Below are 18212 nucleotides of genomic sequence, written 5' to 3' on the forward strand. Positions count from 1 at the left end.
TACAGTATAATTTACTCCTGGGCTTATTACTGTACAGCCATAAACCATTGTGACACTCCAATAACACAGTGCTGTAAGTGACAGGCTTACTCATATGCAGACCCTTTTATAAAACCAAGTAAACAGCATGAACCAGCCGCCTAATCAATTTGAACTTCAAGTTTGGTAACTTAGAAATTATATGTTATTGTGGTTGATGAGTCATGTACAATAACATTTAGTTAAGAGAAGAGACAGCTTATAGCATCTAACCATTTAACTACATGTAGTTTTTAAAGGACCATTAAAAAATTATTGCACATTGGGATTTGTCCAGAAAGGTGGTCTCTAACACTGTTATGTACTTTGCTAATTACTATTGGCTACAGTGTTTCCCCCATTCATTCTTAATAAAGTATAGAATGACTTCCATTATGTGCTAGTACTGTATGAGTGTACAGTTATATCTGTTTACGCTCTGGATTTGCTTTTTTTTTTTTCATTATTTTAACATTTTCTTTGCAATGAGACTATACAGTTGGTCCAGAGGGGGCTTGTTGGCACTTGCTGTTCTTTGTTGTTCCATGCTGGGGAAGGCTAACTGGAAGCCGTTGTCCCACTGTAAAAGAACAATATCATTTTTTTCTTACACTATTAAACCTGCAGCAACTATCAGGAGTACAAGCAAAATCCCTGGCTTTCAACCAGGGGGTGAGGGTTCCTTAGACAGAAAAAAAACTTTTTTAGGGGTCCCCACTTTCTAAGTAATTCCAGCCCTAATTGTGATGACATTACTCTGCATCCTCCTGACTAGTTCAGCCCAGTGCTAGTTATTAGAAAATAGGGTCCACATTCTAGTTTTCCCACCAATTTCCCAATACCATTCCAGCCTGAGTGGTCCAGGACTGGTTAATCTTTTTTGGGAGGGGTCCTCACACTTTTTCTTTTTAATTTACCATTTATTCACTGTTTTAGATCAGATAGCCTGCTTAGATTGGGATACGGTGATTTGGTCTACAGCATGTTGATTGACAAGCATTGGTTCGAGACCATTATGTCTACATGGGGATAGGTCGACATGGGTCAAATTCAACATGGGTCTATGTCAACATGTGTTTATGTCGACGGGTCATTAGGTCGACAGTGTCTAGGTTGACAGTCAAAAGGTCAACATGGGATTTTTCTCTGTTTTTTGAGCCGACATGTGCCGACAGGCGGTATTTCATGCCCTACCATCCACTAGGGCGTGGTGGGAGAATAAAATAATGTGCCGAGCCCAGCGAGGCACCATGCCCAAGCATCACGAGCGAAGCGGTACACTTCAAACTGTGTCGAACTTTGGGACAAAATTTTGACTGTCCACCTTTTGACTGTTGACCTAGACACTGTCGACCTAATGCTTGTGTCGACCTAATGACCTGTCAACCTAGACCCAGCTTGACCTAGACCCATGTTGACCTTGTCCCATGTCGACCTTTCCCCATGTCGACCTAGTGGTGTCGACCTAATGCTTGTTGAACAACATGCTGTAGATCAAATGATCCCTACCCCTCAGATCTGCAGGTTCTATCTGTTTTAACAGTAAAATCCTTAGTAAAACTGACATTTCTATTGCTGTCCATGAAAAAGATACAATGGCCCTTATTCTGGTCGGTGCGGATATATCCGCGTGCGTTCGGGCCACCGATGTTTTGTGTCTGCGCATGTGCAGAGGCGTCTCTGCGCATGTGCGAGCGGGGCGTACGGCCAAATCCTGCATGATATGTGAACACTCCGAACAGGGGGTGGAGAGGGGCGTGAAGGGCTATTTGTGCTCATTACCATATGCATACGCCCCGCGTTTCATGGGCGTTCCCATGCAAACGCTGGGCGTACGTATGGTAATGCGGCCGTGACGCACGTGTAGGGGGAGGACATATGACATCGCCGGATGTCAGCTGCCCGCCCAGATCCCTGCTTTTGCACGGAAAAATGTCCGTGTGGTCTGAGGTTGCGGGAGCTGGTGGAGCACTCGGTCCTGCATTCGATGGTCTCCGACCATCGAATGATGGGGGAGGTTCCCTTAGATGGAGGAGGCGTATTCCGTGTAAAATACACGTGCGGTCCGTTCGGCCAGCTTCTTACCGCATACGGACGGAGTTGGCGATCCGTATGGAAGGCGGGGTTTCGCACGCACGGTCCTGGCCGCATAATCGGATCCGGCCGCACCGACCAGAATAAGGCCTAATGTTTGGTCTGATGGTATAATCCCCCCTCTTGTCATCTAAAGACAGATTTTTCAGATTTTCCATTCAATATATCTTCAATTTTCAGATTCAATGTTGTCTTGCAGAAATACACCAAATCGACCTTCTGTAAATGTTGTCCTTATTGTCTAGAATTAGGCCGACTCAATTGGCAGTAGCGATAAACATGTATGTACACATACATAAGCACACACAGCATTTCCCTTGGATCATTTCTCCAACATACAGTAACTATAGCATGTACAGTATGCATTTGTCAATAACAGTATTTTCTGTTTATGCAGAATATTTAACAGAAAAAATGATGAGTGAGTATTTTTTAATAGAAATCTTGGGATAATTCTTTAGCATGACATAGTGAATAATAAATCCCCTATGTTTAAAGCAAAGCAAGCTTATGTGTAAACTACGTCTCCTTGGCTCAGTCGAAGCTGAGCAGCCACAAGTTCCTTGCGATTGCTGAAAAGTCTATTTCATAAAGATGTACAGTATAAAGCAACATGGTCTTATCAGTGTTGTTGTTTAGGAGATGCTGTGTTTGCTACCATTTACTGTACATTACGCCAGTAACCCTCTTTTACAACAAGTAGAATATCAATGGAACATACTCTATACATGCTCTTCACAAAAGAAAGGCTCTTTGGCCATATTAATGGCAAGCCTCACCTGCATTGTGTTTTTGTGCAAAACAACATGAAATCTAAATGCAGAAGCCAAGACTCTTTGATGTTGATGTTCTATTCTTGTGTACTCGAGTTCTGTACACCTGGGACCAGAGCCCTTCTGTAGCTGAAGGAAACCTCCGAGTGACTAATATATTTTGTGTATTTATAATTGGTTTTCTCATTCAGCAGACCCTGTCAATGCTCCATTATTTTTGTTTAGCTCTTGTTTTTTCCCCTTATTTGAATTTAATTATGCTTCGTTCCTTCTTTTACATTTATATTTGTTATATTTTATATTTCTTCTGAATATGTTCTACAGGTTGTGGTCATTATTATTAATATTATCCTTTTTTCTTTTTTTTTTATATACTGTATATGGCACCTCATTGGGAACTGCATCACCTTACAAAGTACAGAAACAATATGAACAAAACAATAAAAAATAATCTACAGTGCAAAACACTGCAGAACATTGACATGGTTTATAAAACTTGCTGCTACTGTAGACATAATACGCAAATGAGCAGTGGGGCGTCCAAATAGAAATGTTTTGTGCCGTTGTCGGCAGTGGGAGGAGATGATGTTCTACACGCAGGAAGAAAAAGCACATGTGCGCTTCACATGAGAATTTCATCATCTAAAGCATGGTCTATACATTAAATCATTGCAGACAATATGTCTCTAACCCATTAATTTAGCATCATAGCACCAAGTATAAAACTTACCTTGCATGAAGGTGCTGCAAATAAGATATTAGATAAATAGATATTTTGTTCTGCATTGTATTAAAATTTGCTCTGCGAGTGCATATTTTGTCATTTTATTAAAAAACTAAAATCACCACCCCATCATCCGGGAACAGGGTGTCCCAAGACTTTTTCCATTTGGAAGGACCATTTCATATGGACATAATATATCGAAAATCCAATATGCAAATTCCTTGTTCTTCTGATTTGCGATCATTCGCCCACAGCCTCTTCTGACTCTCTCTCTCTCCTTGGAAGTTTGGGTCAGTGTAAATACAGATTACCTCTACATAAGAAAAATGTATAGGTACTTGTGTATTTTGGCGGCGCCCGTCGTGGGCATCGTGTGCCTTAACTTTAAGGCACAGGACGCGACGCGATGGACCCGATTTCTCCATAGGCTTCAATGTTAAAATATTTTTAACATTGAACCCGATGGAGAAATCGGGTCCATCGCGTCGCGTCCTGTGCCTTAAAGTTAAGGCACACGACGCGACCGACGCGACCGACACGATTTCTCCATAGGCTTCAATGTTAAAATATTTTTAACATTGAAATACTGTCGGTCGCGTCGGACTTGTGCCATTATAATGGCACAAGATCAAATGTAGTTGTTAAAATCCATCTAACATAGAAAACAATGGGAAATGGGCCAATATGGCCCATTTCTCATTGTATATGGCCCCGTCATGTCCAAATATAAATGCCCCCCATTGTCAGCGGCACCCCAGTATTGACGCCAACCCGAAGCGTGGCGAGCGTAGCGAGCCCGCGAGGGGCGGCGGTACGCGTCCTACGACCTTTTCATACCCCTACTATCCACGTCGGCGTGGAGTTGAGAATAGAATAGTGTGGCGAGCGCAGCGAGCCACCGAGCCCGAAGCGTGGCGAGCGCAGCGAGCCCCGCGAGGGGACGCGGATACCTTCACAGGTATCCGCGTCCCCACGCGGGCTTCACAGGTGTCCGTGGCCACGCGGACACCTGTGAAGTCCGCGAAGGGACGCGTTTACCTGTGAAGGTATCCGCGTCCCCTCGCGGGGCTCGCTGCGCTCGCCACGCTTCGGGCTCGGTGGCTCGCTGCGCTCGCCACACTATTCTATTCTCAACTCCACGCCGACGTGGATAGTAGGGGTATGAAAAGGTCGGAGGACGCGTACCGCCGCCCCTCGCGGGCTCGCTACGCTCGCCACGCTTCGGGTTGACGTCAATACTGGGGTGCCGCTCACAATGGGGGGGCAGTTATATTTGGACATGACGGGGACATATACAATGAAAAATGGGCCATATTGGCCCATTTCCCATTTTATTCCATGTAAAATGGACTTTATCAAGTCCATCTTATCTTGTGCCATTATAATGGCACAAGACCGACGCGACCGACACGATTTCAATGTTAAAATATTTTAACATTGAAGCCTATGGAAAAATCGGGTCCATCGCGTCGGTCGCGTCGTGTGCCATGTTAATGCACACGACGCAACGCGATGGACCCGATTTTTCACACACGATGGACGCGATCCTCATCGTGGGCGCCGCCAAAATACACAAGTACCAATGTATATTTTGTGGGGTCGGAGTACATCACATGATCTGTGGGAGTAAAGTTCAAATAATTGGAAATCATTAATATATATTTAATATTTTGAAGCAATTATATTGCTTACAATCCTAAAATCAGAACTCTTGTTTACCTGTAAAACTAATATAAAAAGCCACCATCATTACATATTTTCTATATAATACACAGTAACACTAATGAATGCAGATTATTTTTTTATATTGCTATAAATTGTTCTTATGATTGTTATGTATTAGTGTGCATTGATCCAACAAGTCTTATGGCCTTATAGTGTTATATTTTTCAAGGCATTTACATGATAAAAAAAAAAAAAGGAACACAATACAATATTAAAAGGATGAGATCACCTTGGTGTTATCATGGTCCCCCTGTGATTTCTAGTTTATACTAATGGGTGTACTATGCAATATACCATTAGGTCCATATATATTTAGACACCACAATGTAAGAAACCACAATGATTTTGAAATTAAACAATGGGAATGCAATGGTGTGCAGACTTTCAACTTTGATTCAAAGGGTTCAACAAAAATATTGTATGAAGCGGTTAAGAACTGAAATGTTATACACATCCCCCTCTGCTTAGGTCCTTAAATGTAATTGGATACATTAACGTAATCAGAAATAGAATGTGAATATGGCTGGCTTTTCACATGTTTAGGCAAAGTCTAATCTGCCCCAATATTTCAACTGTACAATTCATGCTGTAGCTGAACAGAATCCCAGTGGTCATTGACTGCTGAAAGATAGGTACACACCTAAATGATGGTGCAACAGCGTAATGATATATCGCATTGCCTTATTCACTACTCACTGGAGTATTATGATGATACGATATATCATTACATGCTTTATGCAACAATACTGTGTCGTCTATGGAGTTATCCCATTGGACATGCAATAGGATGATGCAACAACTTTAAAAGTATGCATTTGATGCTCATATTGCCTGCACCACTTAGATTGTACGCTTGTTTGGGCAGGGTCACCTTTACCTTCTACTTCATATCAGTTTATGTAATTTGTTTGTGTCTTATCATGATCTCTCAATCTACACCGCTGTGTAATATGTTATCTCTTTATAAATAGGATACATTATTATAATTATTTTTAGTAATCATTGCTTTTAGTTCTGATTTAATTTCTTAGCGTTCAGTAAATAGAAAGAAAACTGGAACCCACACTAACCGCCATAAAACAAATGCAAACACAACCAGCTCTCTGGTGCATATAATTATAAAACTAATGCCCACTAGGGGAAAGAGGAAATTGGAAGCACTTCCTGATAACTAGAGCAAAGAGATTAAATTGCCGATCTCCAGCTGTTTTGAAAAGAAAGCAATTGCACTTTCTAGTATCATTTTAATTCAAAATCTGTACTTGTAATAGCAATGTGAGATCAATTGTTTTTTTTGTAATTTTATTGCTCATTTTAGTAATTTATTATTTGAAGTCTTTAAGTAGCCACTTTGTACAATATTTAGAACATACTTTTACATTTTTGGTTTGCATTGTTTACACATTTTAAAAGCAACTAACAGATGCATGATTGGAGCATGTGATTTTTTTTTGTGCATAGTGCAAATAAGTAAAGAAAAAAATTTTTTTTTTTTTGTGGCATAGTGCAAATAAGTAAAGTGTAAGCAGCTTTAACTATACATAATATAGAAAACAATCTTGTTGCCATTACTGAGGAGTGTGGATATTTTTATTAAGTCAACATTTCATGCCAAACACAGGGCACTTTTTCGAAACCGTGTTGTGCCATATTGTTCATTGCGGTTTGATTTATTAGAAGTATACTTGTGTTTTTATAATGTTAAGCAGAGTTTTAAATTGTGAGTATATTTATTTTTGTTCTAGCTCCAGTGGCTGTTGGATAACTATGAGACCGCTGAAGGAGTGAGTCTTCCCAGAAGTACTCTTTACAATCATTACCTTAGACACTGTCAAGAGCACAAGCTAGATCCAGTCAATGCTGCATCCTTTGGAAAACTTATCCGCTCCATATTCATGGGACTCCGAACAAGAAGGCTGGGGACTAGGTTAGTATTGGAGCCAGCTAATACTGTTCCTGAGAAATGATGGACTGGGTATAGATCCTACTGAATCTTTTGTCTCTTGTGTAAATTTACGCCTCAGAGCAGCTTCTGTGATTCGCTGCTTTGTCAAAAGACGCAGCATCAGATCCCTCTGCATGAACATCATACATCCGAGTTACAATCAGGTTATTCAGGATGATTGGGAAGTTCACATTGCCGAAGTCAGTTAAGCTCCGCCCAAGACCGCAGAGACTGGCTTCAGCACTCCTAGAAAACAGACATGTTTTCTGCAATGCTGCCTGTCAATAAAGCTGCAGCATTTGAAGAGCTGTCAGCGGCATCACAGACCTGCACATGATCAGTTTGCTTCTGTATGTAAACCATTTTGTTTGGATACATCGTTGAATTATGCGCTAAATTTGTCACCTATATTATATGAACAAGTTCCTGACCACCTCCTTATTCTTGGACGTTTTAGAAAAATGATCTTGTAAGATATTTATTGTGTTTGGTGAACTGGAGAACAGTGTTTTGGAATACAACTGTATTAAGCAAATTTTGGAAATTGGTACATTTCAGTGGTGAAAGATCAAGTACCGCAGGGCATTATTTAAAGTATTAATTACTAATTTTATTCCTTATCTTTAGCATCGTTTATGCTTTTTCCGTAACTAAGAGGATTTTATATAAACCAATTCAAAATGCTTCTAACATATAACTTCTGAAACTAGTAATCTTCTCTTTATGGAACATAAGAAGTTTAAATACAAATCCAAACCACCTGTCTTTAATAACATCCAGTCAGTCCTGCTACTTTTTATTTCAAATAAGATCTACTCACTCTCCTTTATGTTGTGAAATAAATACAATCCCTGTGTCGGGCAATTATAATTAACTTGCTTATTTGTCAAGCTTTCATGCTGACAGTATTTATTAGTAGATTATAAGAATTGTTCCTAATAATTCTCTGTATAAATAGAATTATACAGAATACATTATTGTGCAGTTTAAAGTCACAGTTTACAATTCTTTGCAATTTTTGGAAAGTATGGAAATGGCATATAGCAGTGGTTCCCAAACTGTGTGCCGTGGCTCCCTGGGGTGCCTCAGGACACATGCAGGGGTGCCCTGGGTTGGTGGTTCAGGACCAAATCAAATTATTAATGGTAATTATTAATGAGCAAAACTAGTGTCGGTGGCTGCCAATCATAGAATGTGTACAAACAGAAGCAAATCCTGCCCTTTACCACATAACTGCCTCTAAGAATCGCATATAAACCCAATCTAATTAATTTTTTTTTTCCTATGGGTGCCGTGAAAAAATTCTGATACTCTAGGGTGCCATGTTTCAAAAAAGATTGGGAACCCCTTGTATATAGGGAAGCCAATCCCGGGGCATTTTTTCAATCCCGGGATTCGGGATTGAAAAATGCCCAATCTCGGGATTCCCGGGATCCCGGGATTGGCATCCCTAGTGTCACAGCTGGGATGACAGCACAGCTAAAACAGCTTGAAAAGGCGGAAAGAGACCTGACAGCACCTTCCCCCCCTTCCCCTCTCCTTCACTACCTCTGCTTCCTTTAATGTCTCCTCCGTGTGGGGGTGTAGCTATGAGATAATTAGGATACTCATGACCCAGGCTGGACCCATGACCCAGGCTGGCCACAGCAATGAGCGGCACCGGGCAGAAGTCCAGAACATATCATTGAAGCCCTGGCCGCCCACTATTTACTTACATTTTGCAGAGTGGGCGGCCGGGCTGGTGCAGGGTGCTGTAGGGAGCCAGGTTGGGAGGGTCGCTGGTCGGGCGCCGGGAGCCTGGAAGGCTGGGCGGATGGGCAGGCTGTGCACTGCGCAGCGTGACCTCGTCACGCTGCGTGCAGCGCTACCTTTCCGGGTACGGGAGAAGCCGGGCAGCGTCTGAGCGAGTGCTCAGACGCTGCCCGGAATTAGACTGCGCATGCGCAGTCTAATCCCGAAATCCCGGGATTGGAAACTCCAATCCCGGGATTGAAATCCCGGCGTTTTGGGGGCCAAATCCCGGGATCCCGCCGATCCCGATTCCGGGATTGGCCACCCTACTTGTATATAGTATAGAAGTTTGCATGTTTAAATGTGCAACTTACCGTGTAATAATATAGATTTACCATAGTTATCTTGCTTTAAAGATTTATATTCAATACTACTCTTTTTTTCAAAGGGGTAACTCCAAATACCATTATTATGGGATTCGTGTCAAGCCAGATTCCCCTCTTAATCGGTTACAAGAGGACATGCAATATATGGCTATGAGACAGCAACCCATGCAGCAGAAACAGAGGTAAGTAGCATCAGTGTTGTATCTGTTGTGTAAGCCAGAGGTGCAGCAGTCATTTGCTTTATGCATTGTTTTTAGACAGTGTATTACTTTTTTGCAGGTTGGTGGTTAACCACCCTTATAACCATTTCGATGAATAAAGACTTCTTTTAGTAGGGCATCTAACTTTTCTCCTAATAACATTTTAACGAGAATATGCAAAACTTATAAGACCTGATTCTGGTTAGTATGTAAACCCGAAGGTTTACGTGTTAACCTAATGGTGGGAAAACCAAATGTGCAGGACCCGAGTCCTGAAAAAATCGGATGCAATACCCCCTTAGCTGCAGCCCCCCTGCAGTGCACATGGTTTTGTCCATCTAAGAAGGATTTTGTCAGAAATAGTGAACTAGAATAAGGCCCATAGGGGCAGATGTATTAAGCCTTAACAAGTGATAAATGCAAGGGTGATAAGGAGAGATAAACATCCAGCCAATCAGCTCCTTACTGACTTTTTTCAAACACAGGCTGTAACATGGCAGTTAGCAGGTGATTGGCTAGGCGTTTATCTCTCCTTATCACCCTTGCATTTATCTCTTGTTAAAGCTTAATACATCTGCCCCATAGTGTGGGAACTTCTGGGAAGGTAACACCTTACTTGTTGATAAAGCTGCATTGAATTTTTACCCTCAAGGATCGTATAGAAAAATGTGAATGTTCAGGTAAAGGAATGACCAATAGGTAGTAAAATATATGTCCTCATCTCTGTATTACCCAATCATTTAATGAAAGCAAGTGTCTTTGGCCACTCGTGAAAACACATTGATCGGCGGCTAATTAATCGGTCCAGGTTTTTTTTTTTCGATACTTAGGCGAAAAAATCAGGGTGAATCCCCATTTTGCCCGAAAAACTGAGAAAAGTGCAGATTTTTCAACTTTGTGAAAAATTTTACTAATTGAATTCCTTTCTATACATTCAGGCATGTGCACTCAAAGACATGTTAGGTTTCAATAAAGCTTTATAAATGTCTGCAATTCAGTAGGTTTACCTCTTCATGTGCAAGAAATAAACATTGCGAAGACCCAAAAAGCAGCATAATATACCTGTATGCACATGTAACACAAGAAACCACCTATGCTCTTTAGAGATCAATTTGCAATTATCCAATCAAAAGCAACAAGGTTGTATTGGCAGCTGTTCTCATCGGGTTGTTTTATACCTGTCTTGTTTATCTACAAATCATACATCTTGGACAGTCATATGTATTTCCCTGTGTCAGTCTGTGGGGAGTATTCAATTAGGTGCCAAATTTTTCAGCAGTTGAACAATTATCACTTTTCAACTTTTTGAAGGTCCAATTTGCATTTGAACCTATTCATTTAAAGTGAAGATTTTGCATCTGTCGATAAATCCAGCATGGTTGAAAAGCCTGAAGTTTTGACATAAACACGTGGATCGGGGTGTTTGACAACTATTGTTTCGCCAGTGCAGTTTCGGCTTTTAAAAAAAGAGAAAAGTGCAGATATGACTAAAAACCATCTGACAAGGCTGCAGTTTATTAGGAAAGTCTATTTTTTTCCGGCTAGCTTATAATAGCAGACTGAGATGAATACCTCCCTGTATCTGTTAGCAATTATGCAAACAACTTATTAGTATACTATGTGGATGATCATCCATAATTTCCTTACCCTGTCCTGCTTCTCCGTGCACAAGTGTAATACCCCTTTCAGATATACATGGAAATCCCTGTTTTTTTTTCACATGAACGCGCATCAACCTGGGACTAGCGTATGTCTGAAAGGGTCTTCTCGGGATTTCACTCCAGGATTCTAATCACCTGCAATCGACCCGGGTCACTAAAATCCTGGGATCGAACTCTGGATAGAAATCCCGGTAGTATGTCTGAAACGGGTATTAGATTCATTCTCGTTTCCATATGCAAGCATGCTTTTTCTGTTCAGAACAATTATTACATATTTGATACTTGCAAACTAGCATACGTTTAACTTGGATTCAGCCCTAGTGTGTATAAGGGAGGACGCAGACCCCAAAATTGGAGCACTAGCATTTTGCTCTGTGCTGCCCACAGGCAGTATTATTTATTTTTACCATTAGGTGAAGGAACCTTTTAAGATTTGGAACACAGAACAGCACTTAATAGATTTGTATTTTAAAGGCTCAGAAATTATTTTGTGCTTCCAGTCTTGGCTTTCAAATGCTCTTACTGGAAGTTCTTAATTAGAGTTTGCTGACTGCTCAGACGCCTTTCCATGTCAAAGCAGTGGGTGGACATTCATGCACATGTGGGCTGAGTTCTCCATAATTTAAGTATAGGAGATTCACTATGTAGCCCCAGGGTCTATTGTAAAAATATTGTTCGGAAATGCTGTACTAAGGTTAGTTTTGTTAAATCATCTCAAATATTATTAATATAAAACATACAGAAAAGTAGAATTTTTTTTTTACCTCTAAGCATTTTTGATGCTCCATATATCCCAGGCATCTCTGTCTCTTCCTTCTACGCAGCATGATAATGTCATTATCTATAAATTACGTTTCATTAAATACAGACCTTTATTAACCCTTTGAGTGCCAACGTTGTTGTTAGCGATCCTCAAAATTTCCAGTGAAAATGCCAGCATCGCCCACAGTGACTGTTCTTTTACTATAAATAAATACAAATACAGCCAAGTTAATTGATTGAAGTTTAGTTAAATATTGCACCCAAAACAAGAACAGTCGCTGTAAGCGAGGCCGGCATCTTTAGCAAATATTTTGCACATCTTGCACAGTAATGTTGGCTCTCAAAGGGTTAATATGCATAAAAAACTCAAAGCTATGGGCACATAGATGAAGTGACTGGCATTCCATCTCAGAGACCCGTGTGTATTTGGGGGTTTTTCTTTTGCCCTCTGGTTTTACATGGGACCCCTTACAAAATGTTTCTATGGCTCCACAAATATTGTGTTACATTTTTGTTACACACCAGTAACAGTGGAAATCTTGATTCTTTCCAAAATGTTGGCGATGAATAGTGCTGACCTGTGAGTGATCAGCATGTTGTGCACCCTTACCTAGCACTACATTTGCATAATCAAGCTGCATTCACCTCAGTGAACGCTTAGCACACAGCATGATACACATTGCTGCTGTCCCTTTGGGACGTTCCAAGAATGCCATCCAGTTGCACCCATTTATTAACATTGCTTCATTTCATACCTCACCTCTGTACAACCAGATGACCATGTATGAGAAATAGACAACAGTCATTTGTGGTACATGTTTTTTTATTCTTAATAGTTTGTTTATAACCAAATTATTTGGGTAGCAACTGGACCACTGAACGGATTGCTGGGGGTAAATTTAAAAGGATGAGAGATTCAGAAAGTGAGAGATTTGGTAAGAAAACACCATTTTTTTAAAGCGGCAATCATTTTCACTTCAAAATCAAACCGGTTTTGCAGTGTAAATGATTGCCACTTTAAAAAAAATGGAGATTTCTTACCAAATCTCTCACTTTCTGAATCTCTAATCCTATTAAATTTCACCCTTGATGTTTAACATCCTGAGCTGTTCTGTCTTAAGTGCTGAAATGTTTGTTTTGCGAGCAATAAAGACTCCTATCACTTCTCATAGTCTTATTACAAGTGTCTAAAAATTTTAGCAAAGATTTTAAGCAATCATATCATGTATTTATTACCTTTACTGTATGTGGCTTTTAATTACATTTTTAGTGAGAAAGTAAGGGTTTGCAATAGGATTAGGATGTGCAATTCAGAAAGTGATGAAGATTTGAAATGAAAGTAAATGCCTAACGCTGATTTAATATTTCCAATCAACTGGGCACAGTTGAGGTCAAAAAATGCATTTACATAGAAAGTAGTTCTTGCGGTAATTCAAAAGTTCCACTTCAAACTGCAAATAAAATAAACACAATAGGTGGACGACATAACACATATTCTTGCCTTTGAAAAGGAACAGCTTCCCTATGCATGGTAATTCACCAGACACTTTCAAGGTATTTTTGCATAGTCCTAACTCTGAGCCTGATTCACAGATGCACAAATGTCCTGGTTCCGGTTGTTCTTACTTCACCATCCATATTGGCATACAGGGAGAATATAATTCTAAGTCCGAAGCATGGCAAGCCATGTGAGGGTACACGAATTGGAGTTCAGTGTCGACAAAAGAGGGAAAAGTGAAAAACTCATGTTGACTTTTCCATGGGTAAATTTTTTTTCATGTCAACATTTTGACGCTGTCATCATTTTGACCCTGTCGACCTTTTGACCTTGTAGAGAAAGAGAAAGTACTCTCTTTTTGTTGGGGGCAAGATTTGTCAAAAATTGTTAGTTAATTAGATTAATTTAAGATATAACTTTTCTTATTTCACTTTTAAAATAAAGGTATAGACATACAACACGTAACATGGAAGACTGAAGTGTACTGACTCCTCTTGACCTTGCCAGTGTATTAATTACTGGAAATTAACAGGGGTCTTTTGTGGAGTGGCATACTGTATATGTGCCGTACACTATAAATAAGATAGGTTATACCGTAGACACTTATTGGTCTGGTAGTGTGGCTCGTAAAAGATAAGCCTAAATTATAAGTATACTTCCCTATCAAGGTATAGCACTAATGTGAGCTAGCGACATATATCTGAACAGTTAATCTGTTTTAATGAAAAAGGAATGATTCCTATATCTTAATGCAGTCAGAAAATATAGCAAAATGTGAGCTTGCTGTGTGTAGTAATATGTATCTACAGCAGTCACATTATCAATTTAGAGCCCATGTACAGTAACAATTTATATACTGTAGTTACATATGTAAAACATATGTGGGTTATAATTTCTAGGGCAACAATTGTTTATTAGGACATCCTGATCCCCAAAAAAGAATCAGTGAGCGGCCTGTTCATGGAGTGTTATATAGTGTCAGGTGGAAGCATCTGCTGTCTCGCACAAGGGGATCAGTTTCCCTGTTGACGCGTAGTCAGTGCAGTGTGAAAGACTGGTTCCCCACTGGGAGATGAGAGTACTTCTGGAAAAGGGTAGGGTTGTTGTGAAATAGTAGCAGATTGACTTCTTACAGTTTGGCGGGGGGTTTGCTGCTTTTTGCTTTGTGCCGATGCATTGATAGCAAATGAGCGGCACCCGTCGCCTGTCTGCATGAAAACAGGAGGGTTGTAGCAAGTATATCTGTGTTAGAGCTGTGCACTCGTAGCTGGGAAATAGTGGGTGCAAGGTAGTGGTTACTGCTGCTTACATTGAACAGAGAGCCTGGTAGCCAGCGGTGTCGTTTTTCCAAGGGTAGTCCCGGATTGCAAATAGCTGTTGGTGCGTCTAGTCTATATAGTGTGGTGAGGGGACGCGGATTACTTCACATGTATACCGCGTCCCCTCGCAGGGCTCGCTGCGCTTGCCACGCTTCGGGCTCGGTGGCTCCCTGCGCTCGCCACACTATATAAAATCAACTCCACGCCGACGTGGATAGTGGAGGTATGAAAAGGTCGGAGGACACGTACCGCCGCCCCTCGCGGGCTCGCCACGATTCGGGTTGGCTTTGATAGTGGGGGTGGCGTTGACAATGGGGGTGCATTTAACATAGTAATCACCCATCAGGGTGCCTGTACAACATTGTAATGGCATGCGATGCGACGCAATATTAAAATTGTACAGTTCTGCTCTTAGGACCCAAAAATCGAGTCTCATCGCATCCCATCGCATACCTTAATTAGTGGTATGCGATGGCATACGATGGGTGCCGTGCTAGGAAACAAGTACCAAAAAAAAACCTTTATTAAATATGTTGTTGTACACTATTTCTTGACTGGTATATCTATGGATAGTTTTATGTGAATTAAAAACCATCACCCAATTCCCATAAATTCCAAAAATGAGTTGCAGTACAGTTAATGATTTCCTTTTTAGCCTCCGTATATATGTGTTTTGATGAAGGCTAAATATCACTTCATATTACCTTTCCTTCTTTCTATAGCAGGTACAAACCTATGCAGAAAGTGGATGGAGTGGGAGATGGATTTGCAGGGAGTGGACCACAGACAGGTGCATCTGTTGAGCAAACTGTAATTGCCCAAAGTCAACACCACCAACAGTTTTTAGGTAAGTATTTAGACCGCAATTAACTTTGTTCCTAAGAACGCTCTTATCTGCAGAAAGTCAGTGGGCCTGACTCTTAAGGCGCCCAAACACTAGAAGATCTGCGATCTCAAGATGTGCACATAAATTAGCCTTGAAATCTTTTGTCCTGGACAAAAAATCTTTACCAAAGTTTTTCTTAAGATCGAATGTGCGTTCCTATGAATCTTTTGCTAAATCTTCTGATCTTTCATGCAGCATGTAAGATCAGAATATTTAGCAAAAGATCAGCGGGAGTGTGCATCCGACCGATATCGGACAATTTTCAACCAATTATCTGTAAAAATCTACCGATTTTTCGGCCGAATGGTCAGAAATGAGCCAATTGGCAAAAAAATTGTTCTAGTGTGTGGGCACCTTTTAGAGGTTGTATAGAAAAAAAACACACAATGAAGTATACATATTGCTGCTTGACAAGAGATAAAGCAACAATCAATTACCTCCTACTGTAGCTGTCACTTTAAAAGCTGGGCTTTAAAATTGACTGGGGCTAAATGGAAATTAGCTTTGATAAATCTCCCCCAATGTCTTAAATGTAGGTTTAAATAAAAAATAGACATATACATTTGCGGTTATGTTTTACTAATGTAAGTTTACAGTTATAAAAATACATATTCATTTTTGTATTTTGTTTCCACTGAAAGCTGCCATATTATTTAATGTCTGCTGAAAACTACATTGTACAGATTGAATTACATTTCTATATTTATCAAATTAATTAATAAAAATAAATTCTTTTTACATAGAGAATTAGCCCAAATTGTCCTTTTAATGCCAACTCCAGTCATAATAAATAAATAAAAATATTTATTTTTATAAATATGATTACTCCTAAAATCTGCTATTATTTATATCCTGGATTAAACTGAAATTCCAAAAAACCATTTTTATTATTTATAGATAAATAAAAGTATCATGTAAAGATAATTTCACAGCAATAACGACAATGACACTGGTTTGGACAGATATGCATCTATTGAATGGGTATGGGTCATAGGGTCGACAATAGGAAGGTGGATATGCATTGTGTCGGCCACTGAAGGTCAACATGCATCAGTGTCGTCACACCTGAAGGTCGACATGGGGTTAGGTTGACAAGGTCATTAGGTCAACACATTTGTTAGGTCTGCATAGGCTATGTTGACAGCCAAAAGGTCGACATGGGTTTTTTCACTTTTTTTATCCCGTTTGTCGACACATTCGACATGGACACTTAAAAAGTGCACCGCTCGGCACACTATTTTATTATCCTGCCATGCCCTAGTGGATTGCAGCGCATAAAATACCACCTGTTGGCACATGTCGGCTCAAAAAAAGTGAAAAAGTCCATGTCAACCTTTTAACTGTAGCCCATTTGTCAACCTAATGTTCCTGTCGACTTAACCTCATATCGACCTTCAGGTGTGTCGACCTTGATGCATGCCGACCTTCAGTGGTCGACCCAATGTATGTCGACTTTCCTGTTGTCGACCTAACGACCGTATACCATATTGAATAGTGTGCAGCCTATTAAATGTACGTTATAGCAAATCCTGTATATGTTATTTAATTGTCATTTTTTATTATTATTGGTGAGTTCTGTGATTTACTAGGAAAACATTTGAATAGTAAGGTATAAATCACAGCAGTCTCCCTCAGTGGGTGGCAGGTGGGTTAGTTGAGAGACCCCCTGTCACTCGCTGCTCTGTTTAGCCCCTGTAGTGACCTAAGCCAAGGGCATGGCTCACTATCGCAGCATTCCGTTGAGGTTAGGTCCTGTCCTATCAGGAGCGCGTGGCCCATGACAAGCTTTCACTTTTGTATAATAGCGTTTCTAATAAATACTTAACAAAATGATAAACCATTATTAAGCCCATATTATGTTATGTTAACTTACAAAGCAAGACACTGTTCATAATTATAATATGTGCATTAATAAGTGATAACAACATTAGTACAGGTCAACATTTTATACTGAAATAGTAACATTAAAGTATTGATTACATAAAAGGATAGGCACACCAAAATTGTAATGCATCCCCCAGACATAAAGCCACATAAAGACCTAAACCTACAGTGCATATACAGTAGTTAGGTTGCAGACCAGTGTAACATATAAATGTGTCCTCCATTGTTGTTGCTGCAGTCACATCACACTACTGCTGTAGGTGCGCCAAGTCCCAAGTGTGTTTACTAACACTGAGCGTCTTTTATGTGTGTTATCCTTCAAATATGTGTCTTATTCGCATTGCTAAGACACACAAGCAGACTACAGTATGTCAATCATTGCAGGTAGTGACAATGTCTTCACCTAAAGGAATATACAGCTTCATATGCTTTACTGGCCATACATGACAATCGCCATCTGTTTCTATCACAAGAAGTCATATACATTACGTGACAGCAAAATAGAGCCCATTTAAACTTTTAAATTAAGTAAAGATAAATTAAATGCAATATTTTAAATGTATTGCTCCTTTCAGTATATGACTGCTTCCTTCATCATACTTCTCG

At 40.1% G+C, this 18212-nt stretch overlaps 1 protein-coding gene across 5 annotated transcripts in view; it reads left to right on the forward strand.

Moving 5' to 3' along the window:
• The window catches only part of RFX3 (regulatory factor X3), a 246053-nt gene that overhangs the window by 181797 nt on the left and 46044 nt on the right, over positions 1–18212 (forward strand). For all 5 annotated transcript variants that reach the window (XM_083186015.1, XM_083186016.1, XM_083186014.1 and 2 more), the window contains 3 exons: positions 7080–7261; positions 9459–9578; positions 15559–15683. In XM_083186015.1, the coding sequence (XP_083042141.1) occupies positions 7080–7261; positions 9459–9578; positions 15559–15683 (427 nt within the window). The remainder of the gene's footprint in view (positions 1–7079; positions 7262–9458; positions 9579–15558; positions 15684–18212) is intronic.

This window comes from Crinia signifera, chromosome 1, assembly GCF_055691185.1.
Source record: "Crinia signifera chromosome 1, ASM5569118v1, whole genome shotgun sequence".
Classification (NCBI taxonomy): domain Eukaryota; kingdom Metazoa; phylum Chordata; class Amphibia; order Anura; family Myobatrachidae; genus Crinia; species Crinia signifera.